General features: G+C 41.4%; 2 protein-coding genes across 6 annotated transcripts in view; both read left to right on the forward strand.

The window, feature by feature from the left end:
• Nucleotides 1–469: 469 nt before the first annotated feature.
• Nucleotides 470–4,488, forward strand: miso1 (mitochondrial inner membrane subdomain organizer 1). 2 transcript variants are annotated; one of them, XM_088299796.1, is made up of 5 exons: nt 470–686; nt 1,673–1,732; nt 2,136–2,295; nt 3,596–3,756; nt 3,825–4,488. In XM_088299796.1, exons 1-5 carry the CDS (start codon nt 549–551, stop codon nt 4,080–4,082), a joined length of 777 nt encoding a protein of 258 aa, XP_088155922.1. In that variant the 5' UTR covers nt 470–548; the 3' UTR covers nt 4,083–4,488. The 2 variants fall into 2 exon arrangements, with proteins under 2 accessions (XP_088155922.1, XP_088155923.1); XM_088299797.1 differs by having other exon boundaries at nt 3,828–4,488.
• A 2,136-nt stretch (nt 4,489–6,624) lies between these two features.
• Nucleotides 6,625–24,055, forward strand: part of plch1 (phospholipase C, eta 1) — a 54,172-nt gene continuing 36,741 nt past the window's right edge. For 2 of the 4 annotated variants that reach the window (XM_088300488.1, XM_088300489.1), the window contains exon 1: nt 21,630–22,181. In XM_088300488.1, the coding sequence (XP_088156614.1) occupies nt 22,004–22,181 (178 nt within the window). In that variant the 5' untranslated portion in view covers nt 21,630–22,003. Of the gene's footprint in view, nt 6,852–13,539; nt 13,647–16,422; nt 16,774–21,629; nt 22,182–24,055 lie in introns of those variants that run through there. The other 2 variants (XM_088300490.1, XM_088300491.1) reach the window with 2 other exon arrangements.

Consider the following 24,055-nt stretch of genomic DNA (forward strand, 5'->3'; position numbering starts at 1 on the left):
CATCCGTACGCCGCTCAGCATCCCACCCTCGCGTACGCACTCACGCGTTGTACCGGCGTTCGAACTCCGATTTTTGTTCGAACTACGAAGCAAGAATTTCTCGAATTTTTTGTTCGGACTCCGATTTGTTCGAACTGTGAGTCGTTCGAAAACCGAGGTTCCACTGTATATACTTTTCACACTGTTTCTAAATCAAAACATATGCTCTCTCAAAATGTGGACATACGTGATGATTTTCAGATGTTAAACATGCATTCGTTTAGTCTGGTGTTTAAAAAAATACATATATAAATGAGTTAAGCATGTGTCTGCGAAAATACACCTTCCCCCGACTTGACAAGTGTATTCTTGTAATAAATACACATGTACACTATTACTTTACGAAGCTAATGACGCCTTTTGACTGTACTTAGACGTCAGTGTGTCATTTGCAAATGAGTCCACAGGGCGGAGACTTAAGTAAGGGAAACGTCTCTCCTGGTAGGTGCAGAAAGCGAAGAGGGCGGGACTTCCGGCTAGCGCAGCGCCACAACCAACATGTCAACAACATGCCGTACTCCGGCAGAGAAACACAAACCGAGGACGACGGAAGTCGAACGCCACTAACAGAGCGACAAAACACTGCGTCACACAACATCGTGTCAACTATCTCTCAGTTGGCGGATGATAATCTCACACTTGTACGGGTAGGAACCTCCTGAACGCGGAAATCGTACAATATGGTTGTTCCATTGATTGCTGCCCACATTAGGCACACCTGTACAGTGTATATTAGTGCTGTCACGTGATTTAATTTTTGAAAATTAATTAATCGCAAACAATTTCCGTAATCAATTGCGATTAATTACATTTTTCAGATACTATTTTTTTGTGAAGCTTGTAACAGACATTTACTTGAATAATATCTTGTAATTAATGTAAAATCACCAAATATGAAGTAGATCTTAATTCAAAGACTGTTTTAATAGCTTTCTTTGATCCTTTAATACAATTTAAACGCAGTCATCTTTACAGGCAATTCTCAAAACTTTTACAGTACATTTAGTTCTGTCCACAAGCACCACACTCCAGGAGTGCCCAATGCCCACTGGTAACTTGAACACAGTGTTTTGTTCTAAGATGACGTGCGAAAGATGTACACTTATTGTGTTACAGTATTTGAATTTGCCTTTGCAAAGTATGCAAAATATTTTTGTAGTAAATAAAACGGAGTTAACTGAGTTAAAATATTTAACAATGTTAAAAAAATATAAAATTGATTTCCAGAGCTAATGCTTTAATTTTGACAGCCTTTATATATGTATATATATATATATATATATATATATATATATATATATATATATATATTGCAGTTTGCATTGGGTTATTGTAATGTCACCAAATTATTTGAAACTAAATTAGCGAATTAAATTAGTGCCTCTCGTCTCTTACACTGTCAATCCAAATGGAGCGTTATTATCTATGTAAAGGCAGATTTATTTTGATAACGTTCTCATGATGTTGTGTAGCTAAAGTTTTTTGTCCACTCTGTGTAATATCCCTCCGTCCAATTTCTATATGTTGCTTGTCCTCGTTGGGGTTCCACACGTTTAAAACCTTTGTACACAATTGTGTGCATTGTTTCTTTTTGTGATGTCATTATCATAACAATCTCTTGTTTGACATACAGAGCGTAAGTGGCGGCCTCGCTCTCGCTGGGGTGATTCTAATAGCAAGGAGCATCAAACTGGTAAGACTTTAAGCGCACATCTGCTTGACGTACTGTGGACTTCTTCAAAAGTGGTGATACAATTTACATTCGTATTCTGGACAAATGTGACTCAACAGTCTCTACTTCAAGTCCTGACTATGTACATGATGTAAATCTAGTGACCTGGCTCTAAGTTACCATGAGCTTGATTGTGATTGGTCAATTTTAGACAGTCACATTTCTAATCATAAGAGGATGTGCACACTTGTGCAACTACATTCTCTCGCTTATTTATTTTTACTCCCCCTCTCGAAAAGTTAACATTTATTTTTTTGCACAGGTAACTCGCAGAAATATTTTAATTTTCCCTTTTTATATCACACAAATCTGGCATTTAGGGGTTGTAAACTTTTTATATCCACTGCAATGGTTTCTTCCTCAGACCACCAAATTCCAAGCAGTGTCTGAGATCCCCGCTCGTTTTGTGAAGAACAATGTCACCCTCCGCGGGAGAGTTCATTCTGTCAAGGAGCAAAGCCTCCATGTGGAGCACATGCCAATTTTCCTGCCGCTGCTGTCACCTCTACTCGCCAAACACAAAGGTCATCCACATGACACAACAACACACACTCCAGTAAATTTAATATGCCAGAAACGTGGCTAATGCCACGCATCAAATCCACACTCATTTTGTCTCTCAGCATGATTACCTAATGTAGGAACATCAGCTTCCTCTTCTAATGTCACTGTGACATTTTTAGTGTGTTTTAAGAACGTTAGTTCAATTATCAAATCATGGCTAGCGTGACTTCATGTGTGCCTGTGTGTGAGTGTGTCTTTGTTTGCGTATGCGCCCCATCAGCATCGTGAAGGACAAACTGGACTATCACGTCATGAAAACTGCTGACTGTTCAGATGTGTGCCACGCATGGAAACAAGACGAACTGCACTGTCAACTGCATGAGACTTAAAATGTGTTCCTTATAACCGGGTTGCAACAATGACTACTACAGGAACCTCCGCTATTCACCAGTGATAGGGGTCCAGCCCTGTCGCAAATAATGAAAATGAATTGTGGTTTGAGATGAGAGTGCCTTCACTTGCCTTGACAGTTTGTATGCATTCAAAGCGCCTCTGATTCAGCCCAAATGAAGTTCAGATGTTCTAGTAGGCTTTTCATTCTTTGTGTATTGCGTCATAGCTGAAGCCTGAAGTTATTGTGCATATATATGTATATATATATATATATATATATATATATATTAGTGCTGTCAAGTGATTAATTTTTTTAACTAATTAATCACAAAGATTCTCTAATTAATCGCGATTAATCACATTTTTCAACTACAATTTTTTGCAAAGCTTGTAACAGATATTTACTTGAATAAAAATCACCAAATGTGAAGTATATTTAATTCAAAAACTGTTCTAATAGCTTTCTTTAATTCTTGAATACTTGAAGACTGTTCTCATAGCTTTCTTTAATTCTTGAATACGATCTTAATGGAGACATCTTTACAAGCCTTTTTCTTGGAGACATTCATCAAAATCGCCTACAAGCGCCACACTCCAGCAGTGCTGGTTTGCAAGGCCCAGTGGTAACTTGAACACGGTATTTCAGAGACTTGCCAAAAATGTACAGCTAATATGACGCAATATTTGCAAAGTATGCAAATTATTTTTGAAGTAAATCAAACTGAGTTAATTGTGTTAAAATATTTAACTGAGTTTAACATTTTTAGATTAATCACCTGAGTTAACTCTCTAATTTTGACAGCCCTAATATATATATAATATATAAATTGGAATAAAATAGTCAAAAGCATGAAGTGGGCCATCATATTGTGTATCTTTAGTGTGTGACCAGTTTATCCACTTAAATGTGTTCATTTGTCTGGTCAGGTGTGGCCACGTCGCCCTTGCTGGTGAACCTCGCCGGCGTGGATCTGACCGCAGATGGCAAGTTATGGCTGCAGAGGAGCGTACTTCCCACTCAGACAGTGTGGTTGAAGCTCATCAGCCGACAGGACGACACACTGCACTGCTTTGTGGCTCACAGCAAGGTGAAGCACATCCCCGCCTCATCAAACAACCCAAACCATGACATCGTTGTCTTCCCTCTGTTGTCCAGCAGGGGTCGTCCTGGGGCCGCTCCGTGAACGAGGAAGCCCTGAGTCTTGGTCTGGCCCGCATGGCTCCCGTCACTGGGCTCTCGCCGGACACTCGCTTATATTGGCGTCTGCTCAAACGGCTGCACAGGGCAGAGGTCAAAGCTGAGAAGAAGCGCCTGGGTCTGTGGAAGGAAGAGAGCCAATGGGAGAGGGCTGTCCAGGCTGTGTGGGACAGTGCATTATTCAAATTCATACGGGGGATCTTTGGGAGGACCTGATGAGTCGATACCATTTTATTTCATTTTTCTTACTTGACATTGGAAGGAATACACTTACAGCCCAAATTTCATTATTACTTTCTAATGCTGGTGAATGAGAAACTTTGTCCAAATGTTGGATTTAATTATTAACTTTATTCACCTCATTTCCTGTCCCCTCATTAAATGCCTACGATACACTACTCACAAAAAGTTAAGGATACATTAGGGTGGAATTTCAGCATGAAACTAAGCCATTTTACCCGTTACCTCTTCAGGTGAACTTAATTTGAGCTTTTCTAAACTTTTCAATGCACATATACCAACAGTTCAATGTTGCGGTAGTTTTTGGCATGTATCCCGTACACAACAGTAGTAGTTTGAAAGTAACCTTGAGCCGAGAGTGGCAATAAACAGCTTGAAGCCTCTTTTTCTAAGAATATTTTCTCACGTTATATGCTAACCTAAACATAAAAAAGTTACCTGCCACTACACACTCCCATCCCAAGTTTGCATTCACAAATCAAACCCCCCGCCCAAAAAAATCAGCTGATCGATGTCTAGTATCTCGAAAAACTCTTACAATGGGTTACTTGCATATCAAGGCACCATTGTATGCTTAACGTTTTGTGTGTAATGTTTGTGTGTGTATTTCTCTACATACTGCTTGCTCCACTTGCCCCTCCCGTGAGCTCACTGTTACTATAGAGCCACTAAATGTGAAATACAAAGCCTACACAGGGCAATATTGGCCTTGCTCAAACCCCATGGGAACCTTGTATGTGTGTCTGTGGGGATGTTGGGAGGCGGGGTCCTAATAGATCCATTAGTGCTGAAACACGAGAGGAAAATTATGTCAATTGCCTGCAAACCAATGTGTTCACCTAATGAGAGTGATCACTAACAAGCAGAGCAAATTCGCTGCATAAATGTTGTTTACATGCAGACCAAAACGACACCACGCAGAGGCGCTTCTGCAAATGAGACCAGAGCGGGTTGTGTCCCGTGAGGGTGCACTGAAGCACTCAATCCCAATGGGCACACAAGGAGATTAGCTCGGAGGAGGAGGAGGGCCACAGGGGGGATTTTTGGGAGCCAAACACAAAAGATGAGAGAGGAGGAGTCACCAGGGTAAGGGAAAGAGGGTGAAAGGGGGGGGGGCAGTGAGGAGCATGGAAAGAGGGAGGGTGGGGGCGTTGATGAATCAACCAAGGCCTTCCTTTGTTGTGCAAATGTCGCGAGTGACTGTTAAGGCTGAGGAGGCTCGCCATTGGCTGACGGGTTTAAATTGTAAGGTGCATCTGTGGGCTGCCAGACTTTGAACTGTCACACTGAGAGGAGTGGGAGGGAAACTATGGCCGAGACGCACCAAGGGAAGTGCGCAAAACACCGAATGGTGGTCAAGCTGTTGAAAACAAATTGAGATGATTGAAAATTACATCTAAGATTTACTGCTGACTGATTTTTGGATTTGAATTCAGGGGTTTTAGTGGGTCACGGAACCCACATTTTTTCCATGGACATCAACTGATGTTAGTATAAGTCAAACCAAGCAAAAGATTGAAAAAAAAAACACACATGCTTATATAACTGTGCATAATTGTTTGTTCACGTTCATTCCTGAGCACAATAATAGAGATGTATTAAAATCAAACAATATTATATATTATGTTTGGCAATCTTGAATAAAATGAAAAATAGTCTTAAAATCTAAAAATATTTAATATTGTTTGTTTCTGACTCATCAAATAAAGTCACTGACTTCAGTTATTGGTTCGTTTTGCCTTTTCTCGTCCTACATATAATTTGAATGTACATACTATATATTATGCATTTGTATATAGTTCAGACCTAAATTATGTATCGCGGCCAAATCTTGTGTGAAATAAAACGTCTAATTTTATTCTAAGTGAATGAATTGAGAAACTTATTTTTAATAAATCTATTTAAATACTTTTCTGTATATTTTATCCAGTGTTCTAAAAGAATTGTTAACAATATTTTTTACTTGACTTCCCCTTAACATTATTTCAGTAAATGATTGGGTGATTAATTAGAAATGGCTTAATTATGAAAAAAAATAGTGCTGTCAAGCGATTCCATTTTTTATTTACCTTATTTTTTAAATTAAGGCTTCAATGTTGACAACCCTATAAAATGCAATTTAAAAATGGGTATTTATTTCATTATTTAAAATAAAATGTTTTAATCCGGCCTGCCGGACCTGAAAAAAATTAAATGAATAAGCCTTGTTAATGTTTCATTTTCTAAATACTGTGTTTTCTTTTCAAATACATGTATATTGTTGTAATGCTTTTGTTCACTTTCATTTAAAATTCAATGTATTTTTTTCTCAGATGAGGTGACGTTACCAAAACACTCCATCCATCTGCTTCTTGTCCGGCCCCTCTGTTAACTTTTAGAACCCATTGCGGCCCGCCAATCAAAACGTTTGCCCACCCCTGATGTATAGGAAACATGAATGAGTCCACTCTGGCTAATCCACTCCATGTTTTCCAGGTCACGAGTGTTCCCACACCAGGAGGAGCAGTGTTTGAATAAGGCACCATGCTCGAGGTTGTGGTGGTGTTGGTGGCTGCTGCTTTGCCCACACTCACCAGTAAAGTCTGTTGGGATTCTATTCCCATGTGCATATCAAACCAGTGGCATCGTCACGGAGTTCTGTGACATAGACAGCTTTGTTCCCCACACTATGGATGGATACCTGAAAAAGGAGCACTTTGCTGAGGGTGTCAGGACTTTGTGATTGAGCTGTCAGGAACTGAAAAAGTAAGTAAGCTGAGAAAACAACAAAACTCTGCGTGACATCCGCGTAATTAACTTGTGTAGTAAATCAGAAGGAAAAAAACAAATACATCTGATAAATCGTTCTCATTATCCCTCCACTTTAGAATCAGTTTAGCAGCCCTAAAATATGCCATCTTCCATTTTCACTTTTTTTCCTCTACTGCAAACATTAATTAAAGATTGTCTGCTCAGCTCACATGTGGCTGTTTCTCGCCATTGTGATTTTCTGCAGCACGGCATCTTAACAAAGGCCTTTATTTCACTCAGCCGGTAGCCATCCCAGAGAGAAGACATGGGGGCACTCCCCCGGACAGGGGGACCAGAGTCCTTGGGGATTTTGCTACAGTTTGATTTGAGTGGCTCTCTGTAGCTGGGCAAATGAGGACGATGAAGTGAATTAAAGTGACAGGAGGCCGTTTAAAACACAATTTGTCATTAGGTCGGATTTGGTGGAACGTCAGGCAAAACATATAGCTTAGTGTATTATTTGTTTTTAATATTACTCAAGTGAGCCAATGTCATCATTCAGCAACCAATTGGGGTGTGAAACCTATGGCACATGGGCTATGTATGGGCACTGAGAGCGTTTGCATGGGTCTTCACACCTGTTTTTTTTTTTATGACACATCTGGAGAATGAGCGTCAAAGTTTGCGTTGTGCACATTAGCTGACTCAAATGGTGGTACAGTATGTGTTGTAAAGAATCATTGAAATACATGTTTAAAATGTGTTAATTCAAATCCAGTACAGTACATTTGTTGATTGCAATTGAACTTTTACTACAATATAACACAGCTTCATTTGATGTTTTAGAATGGTTTGATTTCAAGTATTTATTTAGGTACAATTTCTGTTTAACGTGTCGTATTTGTATTGAATTATTATTTAAGTGCCGTGTTTTATGTATATTGATTTGATTGATGAATTGATTGATGATTACTACAATCATGTTTTTTTTTTTATTTTTAGATATTTTCATTTTTGATTTAAATTTGACCTATAAAAGCTTGTGGGATACGGATGTTACCATGCGTTGCAATTTAAATCAATGATATTTCAGAAGAAAATTCCACCTTTTGCTGAGCCTTAATTAATATTACTTAACATATTACTAAATGACATATATTGTTATTATATTATTCTTATGATCGCTTGATGTGTTTGCAACAAATAATCTAAAAAGGTTTACTTGCATCTCAGATAAAAAAAGTAGATATTTGTTGACCATTGTTCAAAATCTTTCACAATACAATAATAAATCTTTGTTTGAGCAATGAATCATATTTTTTCATGAATGTACAGTATTTAGTATTCTCGACCCTGTCATGGAGAGCTCATGCATGCGTATGTGCGTGCGTGTGATGGAATGTTTCAGCCGGAAAGTGACTCCCTTGTTGTGATGTGAGCAAACTATTGTGAGCAGTGTATCAGTTTGCTGGTGTAGAGTTGTTGGAGGGGTAACGCGAGTCGCTGCATGTGGGCGCTCTGAACTCTCATGAATAACTGAAGCTCCACGAGCCATCTTGGGACCGTACATGAGTCAGAACCACGTTTGGATGTCAACTAGACAAGTGATGACTGTGTGTTACAGAGAGTGATGTTGTGTTGATGTGATGGATAAGAATGTTGACTATCATAACCTCCAAAATTCAGTTGGATTTTTTTTGGGGAAAAATATTTTTTAGAGGGGTTGTTAAATAAACAACTGAGTTATTGTGGTTGCACAAGTGTGCACACACTCTTGTAACCGGGGATGCGTTCAGAATTATCCAATCACATTCAAGATCAAGTTAAATGTGATTCATCACACACATGCTATCTTTTTCAAGTGCCTTTCATTAACCTCAAATAAAGTTAAGCGGTTCTAGTCGGCGTTTCTTGACACTTTCTTGCTCTCTAGCAGCAACCTGAAGATTTAATGCGAACACAAACTGCTATTTCGAACGGCTCGTAATTCCCCACCTTGCTTCACTGTATTTTGTTCTTTTCACTCGAGACGTGACATTCAGAAATTTGTCTCCCATGATTGAATAAGTTAATGCATAAGTTAATGATTCAGGTGTTAACACAAATAATTTCTGATGAGATTTGTATGTTGTCTCACATGGTTTCAACTCCAAGTTTAACTTTTGAGGCATTATTTTCCGGAAAGGTTTCCTTCAACTCCGAATTGTATCACCGCTTTCGTCGCTTTCTTTCAAAGGCTCCAAATATCAAACTTTGGACTCAGCAATTTAAGCACCGACTTTACTCCTGCCGCACTTCCTGGTGACTTGAATTTATGTCACACTTATGTTACCCCCACTTCTGAAGGAACAAGAGTGAAAGTTGAGGACGTTTGAAATAAGTCTGATTTGGAAACAAATGAAATTATTTCTTCCGTAAACCAACATGGGATCTCACACACTTGGTTATGAACTTAAATTATTATTCATTAGTGTTTGATGTAGTTTCCATTTCTTTCGACAATTCAACAATAGAGAGCAATATATTTACATATTTGTGGTTTTACGACTGCTAAGCTCGTGAGATAGCTCGTGTGTGGACATCCTGCCCCTCTGTAACGTGACTCTGACCCCTCAGTAACCTCACGGCTTCTTCCAGGTCTGCTCTGTCCCCTTATCAGGTCAAAGACCCCCTTTCATTCTTTCACGCTGCCCGGTGTCAAACAGCTTTGCAACAGAATACTTAGAATGGTGGCAACTTTGGACTGAATTGGTCCCTCAAATTCAAGGAGTAGCTTCATAGAAAGCCGAGTCGGTAAATACTGATTTAACAATTTTTTTTCCCTTGTCACCTCACCCCAACTTCTCTGCGTGGTGTGCGCACACTCACTTGAGGCGATCTAAAGCAGCCACGCCAGCAGGCTAGCCAACGGGAATATGCGTTTTCGGGGCGTTTATGAATAGCCAATCAGCTAACTGCATGTCGCCGTTGCTAAAAATCGGGAAAGCTGAAATGGTGGAAAACAATTTAATGCAAAATCTCCAAAAGTGAATGGTTTGAGTTGAACAAACTGGATCATATTTAAACCCGGCACAATGTCATTTACTTGACCTCTATTTTCCACTAAAATTACTCACCCGGTGCGTCGTCTGTGTGTGTAGCCGCCAGCAGACTGTTTGCTCTCTCTTCTGATAACTGTTTAACAAGCTTTTAGAGGTCGGGGTCACTCATTCACTGTGTGGAACAAGCATGGCCCTCTTGCTCATTATGTCTCTCGTAGTTGACTTTCGAGGATGCTTCCTTTGCGCTCCACATTACGATACAAGGTGGTACTAATTCTGGTACCTGGTGCTGCCACGGTTTCGATTTGGCTGAAGCTTCCAATTTCTGCTCTGAATTTCCTTTCCAAAGTTTAGTCTCCTTACCGTTTTTCTTTTTAAAGCAGATTTTGAGCAGGTACACAAACGCACTTGCAACCGTTTCATGTATTTGCAACAGTGCTGACTCTGCAGGAGAGAGAGAGGTGCAGTGCCACTACATGTTCAGCAGATGTAGCCCATTTTCCTTTTCTTGTTATCCCGAGAACTTATTTAGAAGTTAGTCTCAATAAAAATGGCCCTTTTTGAACATTCTTTTCTTTACTGTGTTTAGTCCACAAATATTTTTTCCCCATGAATTCAATCACATGACAGAATTGTAATAATTGCTCGTGACCAGAAAATAGAATCCCAGCAATTTGTGTTGATGTGACTTTAGTGGCTGGTGATGTTTGAATGGATAATGACTGACATTTGCTTATTTTGCAAATGACAGCTGGTGGCAGAAAATGAAGCGTGCTCTGTGACATGTGTCAGAACGAGAGAGACAGATGCGGTCTGCATTTATCAGGTCATTGTCTTATTACATGAATGGTATGGGCCACTTGGGCCTTGAGGATGTGACACGCAAGCTTTGTATTCTCATAGCCATGTATTATCAAGACAATGGGGACTTAAAAGAGGCCAAAGTCCGTGAGAAGTGAAAACAAGCACTTTAATGAGGTCAAAAATCCAATGTGAAATGTAATTGTAGGATGCAAGCACTTCTCTTTTGTGTCTTTTTGACCTTTTGTGGATTCATTATATCTGATAATTTGTCGAACCAATCGCAGCACACATGGAGACAACCAGTTACACTTTTACTGGACAATTTACCATATTTTCTGGACCTATAAGGCACATTTGCATATAGGCCGCAGCAACACTTTTGGCGGAAAAAGCAAAAAAAAAAAAAAAAAAAGATTATAATGATAACGTGCTGAACTGTATGTTTGCATACAGAATTACCAGTCCAAATATATTCCTATCACCATGCAGGAAATAAAAATCTTGGTGTCATTAGAACCACTTAAATGTCCACCTTTGCAAAACCCTCACTTGGCGGCATCCTCACCCTACTTCCTGTCAGGGTCATGAATGATTACGTCTGTTGCGGCGAAATTTTATTATTTTCAACCCGTCTCGTTCTCCGGGGAGGGAGAACAGAGTAGATTCCCGTGAGGTTTGAGAACACGACGACAGATGAGAAGCCTCCTCGTGTTACATGCACTTAGAGGTAGAAGAGGAGGACTATTCTTCCTCGTGACGTGAATGTGAAAGTGGACACACACTCAACTTCCCTCTTTTGATGTGCAATGTATAAATAGAAACAGGTAGATAGTGTTCTACCGGTCTAGCTAATTAGCTATCAAATATAGTACATGTCAATTTTTAAGTGACATTTTAGCTTTCTTAATAGACATATGTGTAAAACTTAGTTAAGGCAGACATTAGGCCGTTTTACGCCTTATAAAACTGTTAATGTCACATTAACTTGTGCACATTGACTTTCTGCTGTTTTGGCTTCACAACGCGTCATCATACAGTACAACGAAGCTGTCCTTTTTGCAAAAGCCTCCACGCCACATGCCTGCTCGAAACAAAAAAAAAAGTCCCCTGTCATTAGCTCGGGTTTGAATGAGATGGTGCCATGAAAACAAACGGTAATTTGGAAACATGCTGGTATAATTAAGCAGAGGGCCACATGAGGGGAGTGTGCGCAGCAGAGAGCTCCGAGCAGCTTATAGGCGTGAAAGCTTCTTCACTTCGTCCGACATGAAAGAAAGAATTTTGGATGTGTTTTATTAATGTTTTCCCTGGGAAAAGATGAGTGTTAAATCACTCATGTCCCCCATGGGTCCATTGACTCTGTGGAAAAGTGCAACTTGTTTATTTACTGTACAGTTGACCCCCGCTATTCTTGGGGGATCTGGACCGGTCCGGCCCACGAATAGCCAGAATTGGTGTATAATTGTCGCCCATTGATATGCATTGGGAGAAACCCTAAAAATTCTCTGAAAAATAATGGTCGGGTGGATGGTCTGTGGGAGAATCTGACACCCTCCCAAAAAAACAAACTTATATAGAAATATTGGAAGAAACTAGAAACATGACTATATGCTGAACAAACTTGTCTTATTAATGATGGCAGCACAAGATGTCCCTGGAGTGATCAGATCAGATCAGATCATGTGTCGTGTCGGTGTCGGTGCCGGTGCCGGTGCCGGTGTCCGTGTCCGTGTCCTGTCTATGTCCTCTCCATGTCGTGTCCCTCTCTTGTCCGTGTCCTGTCCATGTCCTCTCTGTGTCCTGTGTTCTGTCGGTGACGTGTCGGTGTCGAGTCGGTGTCGTGTCGTGTCCGTCTCCTGTCCGTGTCCTGTCCATGTTCTCTTCGTCTCCTGTCCGTGTCCTGTCCGTGTCGTGTCGTGTCGTGTCCGAGTCGGTGTCGTGTCCGTCTCCTGTGCGTGTCCTGTCCATGTCCTCTCCGCGTCCTCTCTGCGTCCTTTCCGTGTCGGTGTCCGAGTCAGTGTCGTGTCGTGTCAGTCTCCTGTCCGTGTCCTCTCCGTGTCGTGTCCCTCTGCTGTCTGTGTCCTGTCCATGTCCTCTCTGTGTCCTGTTGGTGTCGTGTCCGTGTCCGTCTCCTGTCCGTGTCCTGTCCATGTCCTCTCCGCGTCCTGGCCGTGTCCGTGTCAGAGTCAGTGTCGTGTCGTGCCCGTCTCCTTTCTGTGTCCTGTCCAGGTCCTCTCTGTGTCCTGTCGTTGCCGTGTCCGTGTCCCTGTCCTGTCCGTGTCGTGTTGTGTCCGTGTCGGCGATCCTATCCCTATCCCGTGCAAATTGTGGGGGTCGACAATATAACGAAATCCCCCAAACTATTATAACCATGGCACACACATACAGACACACACAAAGAGCACTTATTGCAGTTCTTTGGAAGTTCAAGGGAAATCACTTGACCACTGACCTCTCCGAGGAGACATCCCCTCCGTTCAGTAGACTCCAGACGCGAATAACTCACTCGCAGGCTCTGCTGCCTTTTTTATCTATTGTGTGCGTTTGTGTTCAGTGTGAATGGGGGAAGTAGTACATCATCACGGGACAGACAGGCAACAGGTGTTGAATGAAAAGTGATCAGGAGGATGTACAGTGGTGTGCAACATGATAGTTGACATAAACGAGAACATGTGCCGAGCATGACGTGGGAAATCAGCGTCAATCAAGACGTGTAGATGGTAGATGCGATGAGTTAGCTGTCCTTGTCCGTCATATTTTACTTGTATATGGACATATCATGTTTTATGTGCAAGTGCTGCAACTTACTTAGTAACTGTAACTAAAAAGCTGCCGTACTACTTTATTGTCCTTTTCAGAGGTTGTTCCGCAAACCCTTCACTCGTCATGAGCGCCTGGGTGGTGAACAGAAAAGGGGAGCCGCAGTACCGCCGCCACTTTCTCACCAACAACAGCTTATCGCAAGGTAAAAACTATGACCGGTGCTGCTTAAAATTTAGTAGGATATTTTTTTTGGCTTGTGGAAAGTTCTTTATATGTTTTGATGTGTTGGGTAGTGGCTTACTAACTCAGAGATACTAACACAGCAACATTCACCTTTTAAGACAAGTTTTAAATGACATTTGAGTTGAATTTAAAATGTTCTGATGATGATGTAGCATTTTATCCTCATTGTGTGGTGCGGCCTCAATACACTTATATCTCAAATTATTTCTCCGCAATGAAATGAATGGAAATAATTATTATCCAAGCCTCCTCCACTTAAAAATAAATGCAACAAGAGAAAAATACTACAGATGCTCCGATCATGATCAGCTGATTTCCGTAGAAAAGTACATCATGTCCATTTTTTCAATATTAAAAAGACATTTGAATATAACAATTTTTTTTAATCTTATTCATTAAAAAAAAAGACAGACCAATCAATTATAAAAATAATCATCAGTGGGCAGCTCTAAAATTGAAAAATGTGCATCTAATCCAGGCGAGGGCAAACTACCGCCCGGGGGCCACATACGGCCCGTTAAACGTTTTACTCCTGCCGAACTTGAAAAAAATTAAATGAATAAACCTTGTGTTTTCTAAATACTGTGGTTTTACCAAAACATATATATTGTTGTAATGCTTTTGTTCACTTTCATTTAAAATTAAATGTATTTTTTTTCTCCGATGAGGTGAGGTTACCAAAACACTCCATCCATCTGCTCCTGGTCCGGCCCCTTTGTCAAATTTGAGAACCCATTGTGGCCCGCCAATCAAAAAGTATGCCCACCCCTGGGCTAGACTGTTGTTTCTTGTAAAGTGACGAGTTGCGACATAAAATAATTTGGCTTTTGATCTCTTTGATCAGGAGGGGGCAAAATCGGGACAAAACTATTTTTTTTTGTGTGCGCACCAGTCCCAAGTTGGGTCACTCTTTCTGATGACAACACATTACAGTTAAAAACTGACTCACCCTATTATGATACAGTTGAGCATGTTGCCATATTTTTCAACTTGTTTTGGTAAATGTATGGGGCATATACATTTTACAATCAAGTACCTCTGTTCTGTACTAGGATACGTATTACAAAATTCTCACAAGACCATGTTAACGACTTGAAGCTGCAGTTCACGTACTGAACAGTAGAGGGAGACACCTCTCCACTATTGTGTGTCAGCTTAATGACAGGTCCATTGCAGACAAATGATAATAAATCAACATCCCACATCAGCTATTTAGTCTCAATGGCGAGCCTTGAACACAAATCTATTGCAAATTTATGATGCTTATTGCACACAAAAATAACATGATACTTATGAAGTTGCATGTTCTGGTGTTTTGTTGTGGAAAATGGAGTACTGTCTATATAGCCATAAATATATGATAATGAAGGTAATTGAAACTATAGACATCACTTCATTCCTCACGCTGTTGGTGTTGGATGCGTATACATCTTCATTTCAGCCGCACTTCACTCTTCATCTTCCCTCTTTTTCCTTGAGCATAAAGTGACTATGGCAATAAAGGGGTGAGAGTGGGCTATGTTGGTTCAAGGAATATAATAAATCTGCCAGAAAAGAAGATGGAAGGCAGAGAGTGTGAGGAAGTGAGCAGGGTCGGAGGTGTAGCCCTAAATTAAAATGGGCATTTTGAGGAAGGCCCTTAGCATGGACATCACACACCCCCACACACCCCCACACACGCACACCCCCACACACATTCAAAAGTGAGGGTCACACTGGTGTTCAGATGTCTTTTTTTCTGCCAGACTGCGCTAATCGATTTGCTGATGACCTCTACGGCTGACTTTTTGTGTTTAAACACCGCTGCGTGTGTACGTGTGTGTTTGCGTGTGCGTGTGTTTTCATGCACTGCTCTAGTCCGTGCGTGTCCGTGTGACTTTGTAATTGTCCCACTGCATGCAATCCTAAATTAAATGGCTTTAATGTGAACCATGCCGTGAATGAAACTAATGTGGAAGGTTCCCAAACGGGGACACGTTCATCAGGATAATGTCTCTGGGATGCACGTGCACACGCTCGCACGCACGCCAGTACGCGCGCACGCACGCACTTTCAAAAAGCCAAAAAGAGGAAGCATGCAGGGGCAAACGCAACTTAATATACAATACAACTTTATTTATTTATCACATTGCACAACAGCTTGAGTTCTAACAGCGCACTTTCCATAGAGTTGAACATAAAATAGCAATAATTTTAAGACAAGACATTGAAAGCAGTAAATTAAAACGCATTTCCTTCAGTAGACACCAGCAAACAGCAGAACAGTGCCAGTGTCATGTTGGATCGAAAGCCCAAAAAATAAAATTGCGTATTTAGACGAGTGGACAGAGAGGGGGCTCGCCTAACATTTAATGGAAGGTCATTCCAGACAGAAGGACCGGCAACAGTAAAGGCTCGATCCCCTCAGAAGCTCCTCGTAGTCCACGACACCTCATGAACACAAACATAAAATGGGTCACTGTTTTGACGCATTGTTGTTTTTAATACGTGCACACGTGCACACAAGCGACCCCGAATATCAGAAGAGAGCGCATTAAGTGGGTCATTATTTTGGCACTCTTATTTTAAATACACGCACTCACTCGCACAACCCTATAGGCGCTTTCCGTGATGCGATCCCAACCATCATGGTGGATGGATACATCAAAGTGTGTTTGCTTGCGCATCTTCTGCCGTCCTTAACACACGCACACACACACGCACGCACTCTCACACGCACACTCATGCACACTGGAGCGCCCAGTCAGTCGGTGGGTCCGTGGCGCGTGTGAGAAATCGGCTTACACGCTGAGGACGGCGAGGAGGGGATGTGCGCGCTCGCTGTCTGTGGATGTGAGCCCACACTGCACTCAGCCGCCAGGTGTCCAGGAGCTTGATCTTTCCATGTATTGCTTCCATTAAGATGGAAAAAAATGACTCATTTCATAATCCGAACCACTACTGGACATGGGGACTAGTCGTGCGTGTTTTTAGTGACCAGTGAATGCGATGCTTGACAATAATGGACCTTAAAGCGCATGGAGGGAGCTTGTGAGAGAACTCAATGGCAGAACTTGAAGTTTGCAGGAATCTCAGTTTGGAAAGGGGTAAGTAAGAATCTTGTGATTATGATTCAGAATATTCAAGTGAGTCATGTAGTTCCAGATGTGCGTAAACTCTCCAAATCGATGGAGCCTTGCGCTGTTTTGACAGTGACTGGGAGTTGAATTTACATAACATGCAACAATGCAACGTGAACTAATTAGTCAGTGACGGGAAAAAAAATATATGTCAGAGACGAATCCTCAGTGCGTGTCGCTAGGGGGCAGGAAAGCCTTAAATTGTCAACCCACAGAGAGCAGTCAATGTGTCTGATGATGTTCAAGACTCATTGCTGCATTTTTGGGTGAGAGGCTGTCACATGACACATTTAATCCCCATTTAGGAAAGAAAATATAGGGGCTTTTACTTGCTTTCTGCGTGGGCTTTCTTTCATTTTGTGTTGTTAGAAGGATTGGATTAGAAAGTCTTATCATCCCCCAAAAATGTGCTTGTAAAATATGTCTCCTCCTCCATGCTGATGCCCCATGATGATGATGATGATGATGATGATGAATCTCAGCATGTTGCCGCTTTCTCTCGTCTTGCTCTCCGTTGCCCCGGGCCAGAGAAAACAGCAAAAAAATCACCAGGGGAGCGCTTGCATCTTTGCTTCTCGTCTCCTCGCTGCTCATCTCCTCTTTTGAGTGAATTTCCTTCTCTTCTGCCTCTGTACGGCTTTGTATGGAAACGTGCGCTGAATAATGCAAGGACCAACATCCAACAACATCTGCCATTTAATATCTGTCAGAGTATCTCGTGTACACAGTAGAAGCTGTAAGGTTTCAACAGAATCCCAGCACGGGATTGTTGGTTGACAATTTTACTGAAAAGGAAATAATGGAATTAATAATGATATCATTCACCGCCCGTTGCCATATTTCAAACTTCATCATCATTGTCATCATCATCATTCTCTTCCGCCTTATTCTTAAGCGGCGAACCCCAGACATCCCTCTCCCTATCCACTTTGTCCAGCTCGTGCTGTGGCGTTCCCAAACCAGAACCTCATCCCCGACTTGGAGAGGGCACTCCACCCTTTTCCGACTGAGGACCATGGTCTCGGATTTTGAAATGCTGATTTTTATCTCAACTCGGCTGCTAAACGCTCCAATGAGATTTAAATATCTCTGCTTGACGAAGCCAACAGGACCGCATCATCTGCAAAAAGCGGAAATGTAATATTGAGACCACCAAACCTGACACAATTAACGCCTTTGGCTGCACCTAGAAATTCTCTCCAAAAAGCCCCATTGAGTGGCCAACAATCGTGTTTTTGAAGGCAACGACTGTTGCGTTCTCGTCGGGGTTGGTTCCAGGTCACAAATGTTCACCGAATGTTTGCGTTTGTTAGAGCTGGGCATTTGACCCTTCTTTTCCGGTCAGTCCCCCACCCCCTGGCCGCGATCTGACTAGCCTTCCGGCCTTATTCCTAAAACTTTTCGACAGCAGCCTGGCTCAGTGGAATAGTGGACGTAGGCTTGTCTGACGAATTGAGAATCATTTGGTTGAGTATGAGCAGATCACATATCCCGCAACACTCCAAATGATGAGATGTTGCACATCATCTTTTAAAACTCATCAGAATTAAGAGCAGAATGCGCTCGCCTCCACAGAGCGTTCCACCTGTTTGAGTGGGCGCACTTCTGCTTCAACATCCACCTCACTTCTTAATAAACCACCCAGAAGCGCTGCCTACTTATTAACACATCTCGCAACTGTCAGGTGCGCCTGAATGCATCCACGCCTCTTCGTAGGCTGGAGATCAGTTAGTTGGTTTACTTGACGGAGTGACTGCACTGCCACAGATACTGTATCTCAATCTGCTCACAGCCATGCAGCCTTACCGTCTTTGCGAGGTAGAAAGAGCCATCTTAAACATCACAGGGGAAGTCAACATCAATATGTGCTGTCACACACACACACACACACACACGCCCACATACCATAATGAAGTCTTCAGTTCCCGCGCTTTGATGTCAGAACTCAACTTCCCCACCACCGCTGCACGGTCGGTATACGCATATTATCCTGCCGCACAAGTCTCATGTTTATTTTTATTCCGGCCGCCTCCCCAAGGGAAACCCGGCAACTCAATTGTAGCGCAAGCGATTTAAGAGCCGCCTTGAGCACTTCCTAATTAGCAGCGGAAAGTGACTGTGAGATAAGAGTGCGTGTGTTTTAACGAGTCATTTTCCAATGTTTTGCAACCTTTCATGTTGCTAATGGGATAGTATAGTGATTTTTTTTTTTCTTTCTTGAGGAGACACTATAAACTCCACTTGAAAAGTTTTGTGATAGTCAGGAAAATTCATACGTTTTTGCTGTAGGCCAAAATGAGAGACAATGGCGCCGCATATCAGCTTTTATTTGCAGATCACCATGTTTTCCGTCTCACACTCAATTTAGAAGTTAGCACCTTTTGTTAGAAACTAACAATTCTTCCCGTTTAGGGGTTGGTACATATTACTGACAGGTAGTGATGGGAAAATGAAGCTTCAGATTTGTTTCATGAATGAGTTGCTAATTTTTTTTTTTACTCCTCTAGATGCCACTCTCAGTCCAGCATTGGGTTGAAAGTACACTCAATTGCCATTTTTTAAACCCCTTTATTTAAGACAACACTGTCATCTAGAGGAGTCAAAAAATACAACAACTGGTTCATGAAGCAAATTCAAAGCGTCATTTTCCATCATGTCTTAATGCCCTAAACGTTGGTCAAACAATAAAAAGTGCGACATGGCTCCGTTTCTGATTTGGGATTTGCCTGTGAAGACTATTTACTACATAAATAAAACAGGAAGTTGTTCATCTTTGAGAAGGGGCAGTCATGAAAATGAACACAACAGTAAACCTGCGACCCTTCAAAACTTGTTCATGACATAAGCATCGAACTCCGGAAGGCAGCGAGGCCAAGTTGGAATTAGTTCAGACTCAACTCAAAAAATGGTGCGCCAAATTTTAATGTTGAATCTTTGCAAAACTAATGGACGGTCTTTAATTCGCATCCATCTGGAGTTTGGTGACAATGCAGAAAATGAAACCATTTTATACAGATTGTGTGTTAAATTTTGCATGAAGACTCTCACATCTCATCAGATCAATTTGTAATTTGTCATGCTTATGCGTGATCGCATCCCTGGAAGAAATTATGGACTTGGATGAGAAGCCTTTTCGAAAGCACAGACAACAAATGCTCATTATGTCGTGCTCACGGGATTTCTGATACGGCACCTTTTTATTGGATTTGTTTCTGCCCGGGAAAAGCCAATGATGAATAATGTTGCTTGGAGAAATCGTCTCACATGTAGTATGGAGCTCAATGTATTTACATGTGGATCCAAACGTTTCTCTCGAACTGTCGTGCTTTTTCAGAATGTTTGGTTACGTATCGTAAACGTGGTATAGTATAGATTGGTTCCTCTCATATAAAATCTTTTTCATACTCTTTATCGCATATCGTCATTTAGAACGTATCATTGCTGCTAACAGGGGTTCGCAATAAGGCTGCAACTAACAATTATTTTAATAATCGATTCTGTCAATTATTTTGTCGCGGGCTGAAATTCTGAAGACACTTTTACATTGCACAAAGCCTTAAAACGATTACCCCAAAATAAAAATCCGGGCCGGATTAAAACGTTTAACGGGCCGCATGTGGCCCCCGGGCCGTAGTTTGCCCACACCTGCCTTTGCGTGACAAGCCACTAAGTTTGTCCGTCTTCTCTGCACCGTTCTGTGCAAGGTCTCCGGGCCTCCATGACTCTGGACTCCACATCTTCATTACGGCGTCAATCATGTGATGGAACGTGGCCATATAGTACTCACTTGTTTTGGCTGCCGACGGAGTTTGGAGTTGCAGCTCATTAATGTCACACCCGCCGTTTGTTCCAGCGCCGCTCCATCCTTCTCATTTACTCTATGGAAATAAGGCACAGGAAAACAAGACGTGTGAACGCTGCTATTCTGCCATCATCCCAGACCACACAGTACTGTGGATTAGAATTCGTCAATACTCGGGTTGGCGAGGGGTGGAATTTACATCCATGCCTCCATTATCTAAGACGATTATCCTCATGAGGAGTGTTGGAGCCTATCCCGCGAGGAACACCCTGAACTGGTTGCATGACACGGACCCGAACCGACACGGACCCGACCCGACCTGACCTTACGTGAGTTTAGGAATGTAGATGGACCCGTAAATCTAGACATTTACCTTCTGGCTCAGCTCTGTCTCCGCCAGGAAAGACCGCTACAGAGTCCACCCTCTTCGGACCATGGCCTCAGATTTCTAGTTGCTGATTTTCATGCCAACCGCTTCACACTCAGCTGCGAACCGCTCCAGTGAGAGTTGAAGATTGCAGCTATGAGTACGAAATTAGCAAAACTGGAATAATCAGCTTTATACTGGTACCATATGTTTGGGGATTTCACATCTTGGATATCTATAACAAGATAATTACCGACTTCACGACACTTTCCGATTTATAGTTTATGTCGTGAAAATAAAAATGATGAATCGAGGAAAGTGGTAGATACTAATACGGAACCATTTATTCCCTCCTCCTAACTGTGCTACTTCTGACTCCTTTTTTTTCGGCCGGGTCACATATTGTGTGCGCTTTGGCTCTAAAAAAGGTTCAAAACACTGAACTCGAACAATAAACCCTTGGTGTTTCCCCTTGTTTATTGACGTATGATAATCCGGAGAGACTCTCACTGCAATTGAAAGTATTTGAGTGTGTCACGGACAGATGGATGGCCTGACATATCCCACATGTCACGTGATTATGCCGGTACATTATCATGGCTGTTATGTCACACAGGGGCTGTTATCCCCCTCGCATCCCGCCGACTGACCCTCTAAGTGCAGAGGGTAGCGGGAGACTCGTCCATGTGAGCGTCTGTCACGCTTTATCATCATCTGCTCAACAATTGTAATTTAATAGGCTAAACGTGGGCCTCAATCAAGCTGGTGGGAGAATAGAGCGTAGAGCGGATGACCAGGAGGAAGGTGTGTGTGTGTTTTTCGGGAAGGAGATGAAGGTGTTGACATCAGAGGACGAGGATAAGCAGCAGGAGCTCCTCAGACGCTGTTTGTGCTTTGCAGCCAGGATGCTCCTGTGAAGTGTGTATCAAGAGTGGAATAGCTACAGGCGGCACAACTGACGGCTTGGACTACTTTTTGGACAATTTTTTTGTTGTTGTGAACTTTTTCTTTCCCCGGGAGGAATAAAAATGGAGGAAATCTATTTTTCACTCTTTGGCCCCACTGCATACAAAGAGCCAGCCACCTTAATTTGCGGCTCTGCGGAGAAATCGGCGGTGTTAGCTGTTGCGACCCTGTTGGCACGGAATGTTGAGCACATTGGCGGCACTCTGGCTGGACCCGCAAAATGCAGACTAACACTCATAGGTGAGCGTGTGTTTGTATGATGAAATGTCATCTTCTTGTTTTGGTACTGAGATTATAAAAATAGATCAAATATTAAAAGATGGAGACAGAAAAAAAAATAAATAAATAAATAAATTTATTATTTAATATTTTTAAATATAAATCATTTAATTAACTTGATAAACTAAAACAAATAAAATAAGACAGAATAACAAAAGAGGAAAGTAAATACATGAAATAAATACAATTTGTGAAATGAAAGAAAAATGAATAAATTACATTAAGATTCTTTTTTTTAACAGCGTGCATATAAATTGCCTTATCATCCAACCATTACTAACCCAAAAATTGGGTTGTTTGAGGGCTATTCTTTTGACCCAACGAAGTAAATAACCAAAAGTTTTTGACTCTGTTTGGGTTATTTTTTTACCGAGTTTAGAGCGTATGCAGCAATAACAACACGGAAAACAACAAAAAAAAGTAAACATTAAAACTGTCTGTTACTATATAGCTTTTTCTTTTTTAAACATTACAAAATAAGCAAATGACAAAAATCAAACAATATTTTTCCTCTTTGTAATATAGTCTTGTGGAGAGTTTAGTGGACCTTTGTAAACTTAATAAAGTAAATGTAAGGCAAGTAACAAGAAGTTAAAGCTCAAAGCCGTAAGTGATTTTTCAAACAATTCCAAGCATTGCAATATTATAATTCATGTCTTTTGCATTGGGTTGCATCACATTGTTCAAGTTGATAACAATACAAGCCGTAGGCCGTTCTGTACTGTTACTCACTGGATGTTTTATTGCTGTCCAGTTAGCTTTGGTCTGACGACTTATACCGTGTGCGTTTGTGGGCAAACATGTTGCATATTGATCATGTTTGGCATGCTGCCTCCGTCGCTATTTAAAGCAGCAAAGAAAAGAGCAGAAGCTCATGTTTATACATCGGCAGAATCCTCGCGACGACTGCGCGGCTCTCACTTCTCGCCGTCTTTGATCCAGCATGAGGTGAGGGGACGCTCATTACTTGTGCTGTCTGATTTGACGTGCATTCTACCAGCTGTCACGGATGCGTTTGTAGGTGTTTGTTATTCCGTCAGTCAAAATGGATGAGCGGCTTGATTAATAACAAGGTAGCAAAATAAATCAAGTTGTATGGGAAAGATGAACCTGGATACTAGGCCTCCATTCAAATTTGGTTGTTGGAAGCTTTACGTCATGGTATAAGAAACAGTGGAGATTTTATCTTAATGAGCCTTTAAAAGATTTACTAACAAATGTTTTACTTTTGTTGTTTCACTTTCAGTGAAGTGTTGTGATGCCGCTATGTGTTGTATTGCAGTGATCAGAATCGTAAACTAGCAACGCCACCCGCATCCACTAGCTTATTTTTGTACTCCTGTACCTGCACAGACTTATGAGGACTGAGTGTCACCTTGTTGGTCATTTTGAATTTCGAATGAAACGTGGGATTAGCTATTTGCTGACTTAAAATATGAACCAGTTAAGTAATTGGCCTCCACAAAACCTGCAGTTGGTTTGGTTGTTTGTGACCTTTGAAATTGAAAAATGCAAAATTGTCATCCAAATGATGAGTGTGTATGCTAATGTGACACGGATGAGTCTGTGTTCAGTGTGTCCTGACTTGATCTTCATTGTGTGCATCAGAGAGAGGACAAGCTTTGTTCAATCACGTCACTGCTATCAGCTCTCCGATTAAAATATGTTTGAATTTGCCGCTTCAAAGCTTTCATGTGCTTTTTCCTCCCAGGGCCCATAGCTTCCTTGTGTGTCTCCTTGAAATAAATAGGAGGCAGCAGGGAAAAAAAAGCTGAAAGATGATATATTTTTTGGGTCTACTTAAGCAAAAAAAAAAAATTATTGTATTTTATTCA

Source organism: Idiotropiscis lumnitzeri, chromosome 7, assembly GCF_059441095.1.
Source record: "Idiotropiscis lumnitzeri isolate Australia: NSW breed Sydney's pygmy pipehorse chromosome 7, RoL_Ilum_1.0, whole genome shotgun sequence".
Classification (NCBI taxonomy): domain Eukaryota; kingdom Metazoa; phylum Chordata; class Actinopteri; order Syngnathiformes; family Syngnathidae; genus Idiotropiscis; species Idiotropiscis lumnitzeri.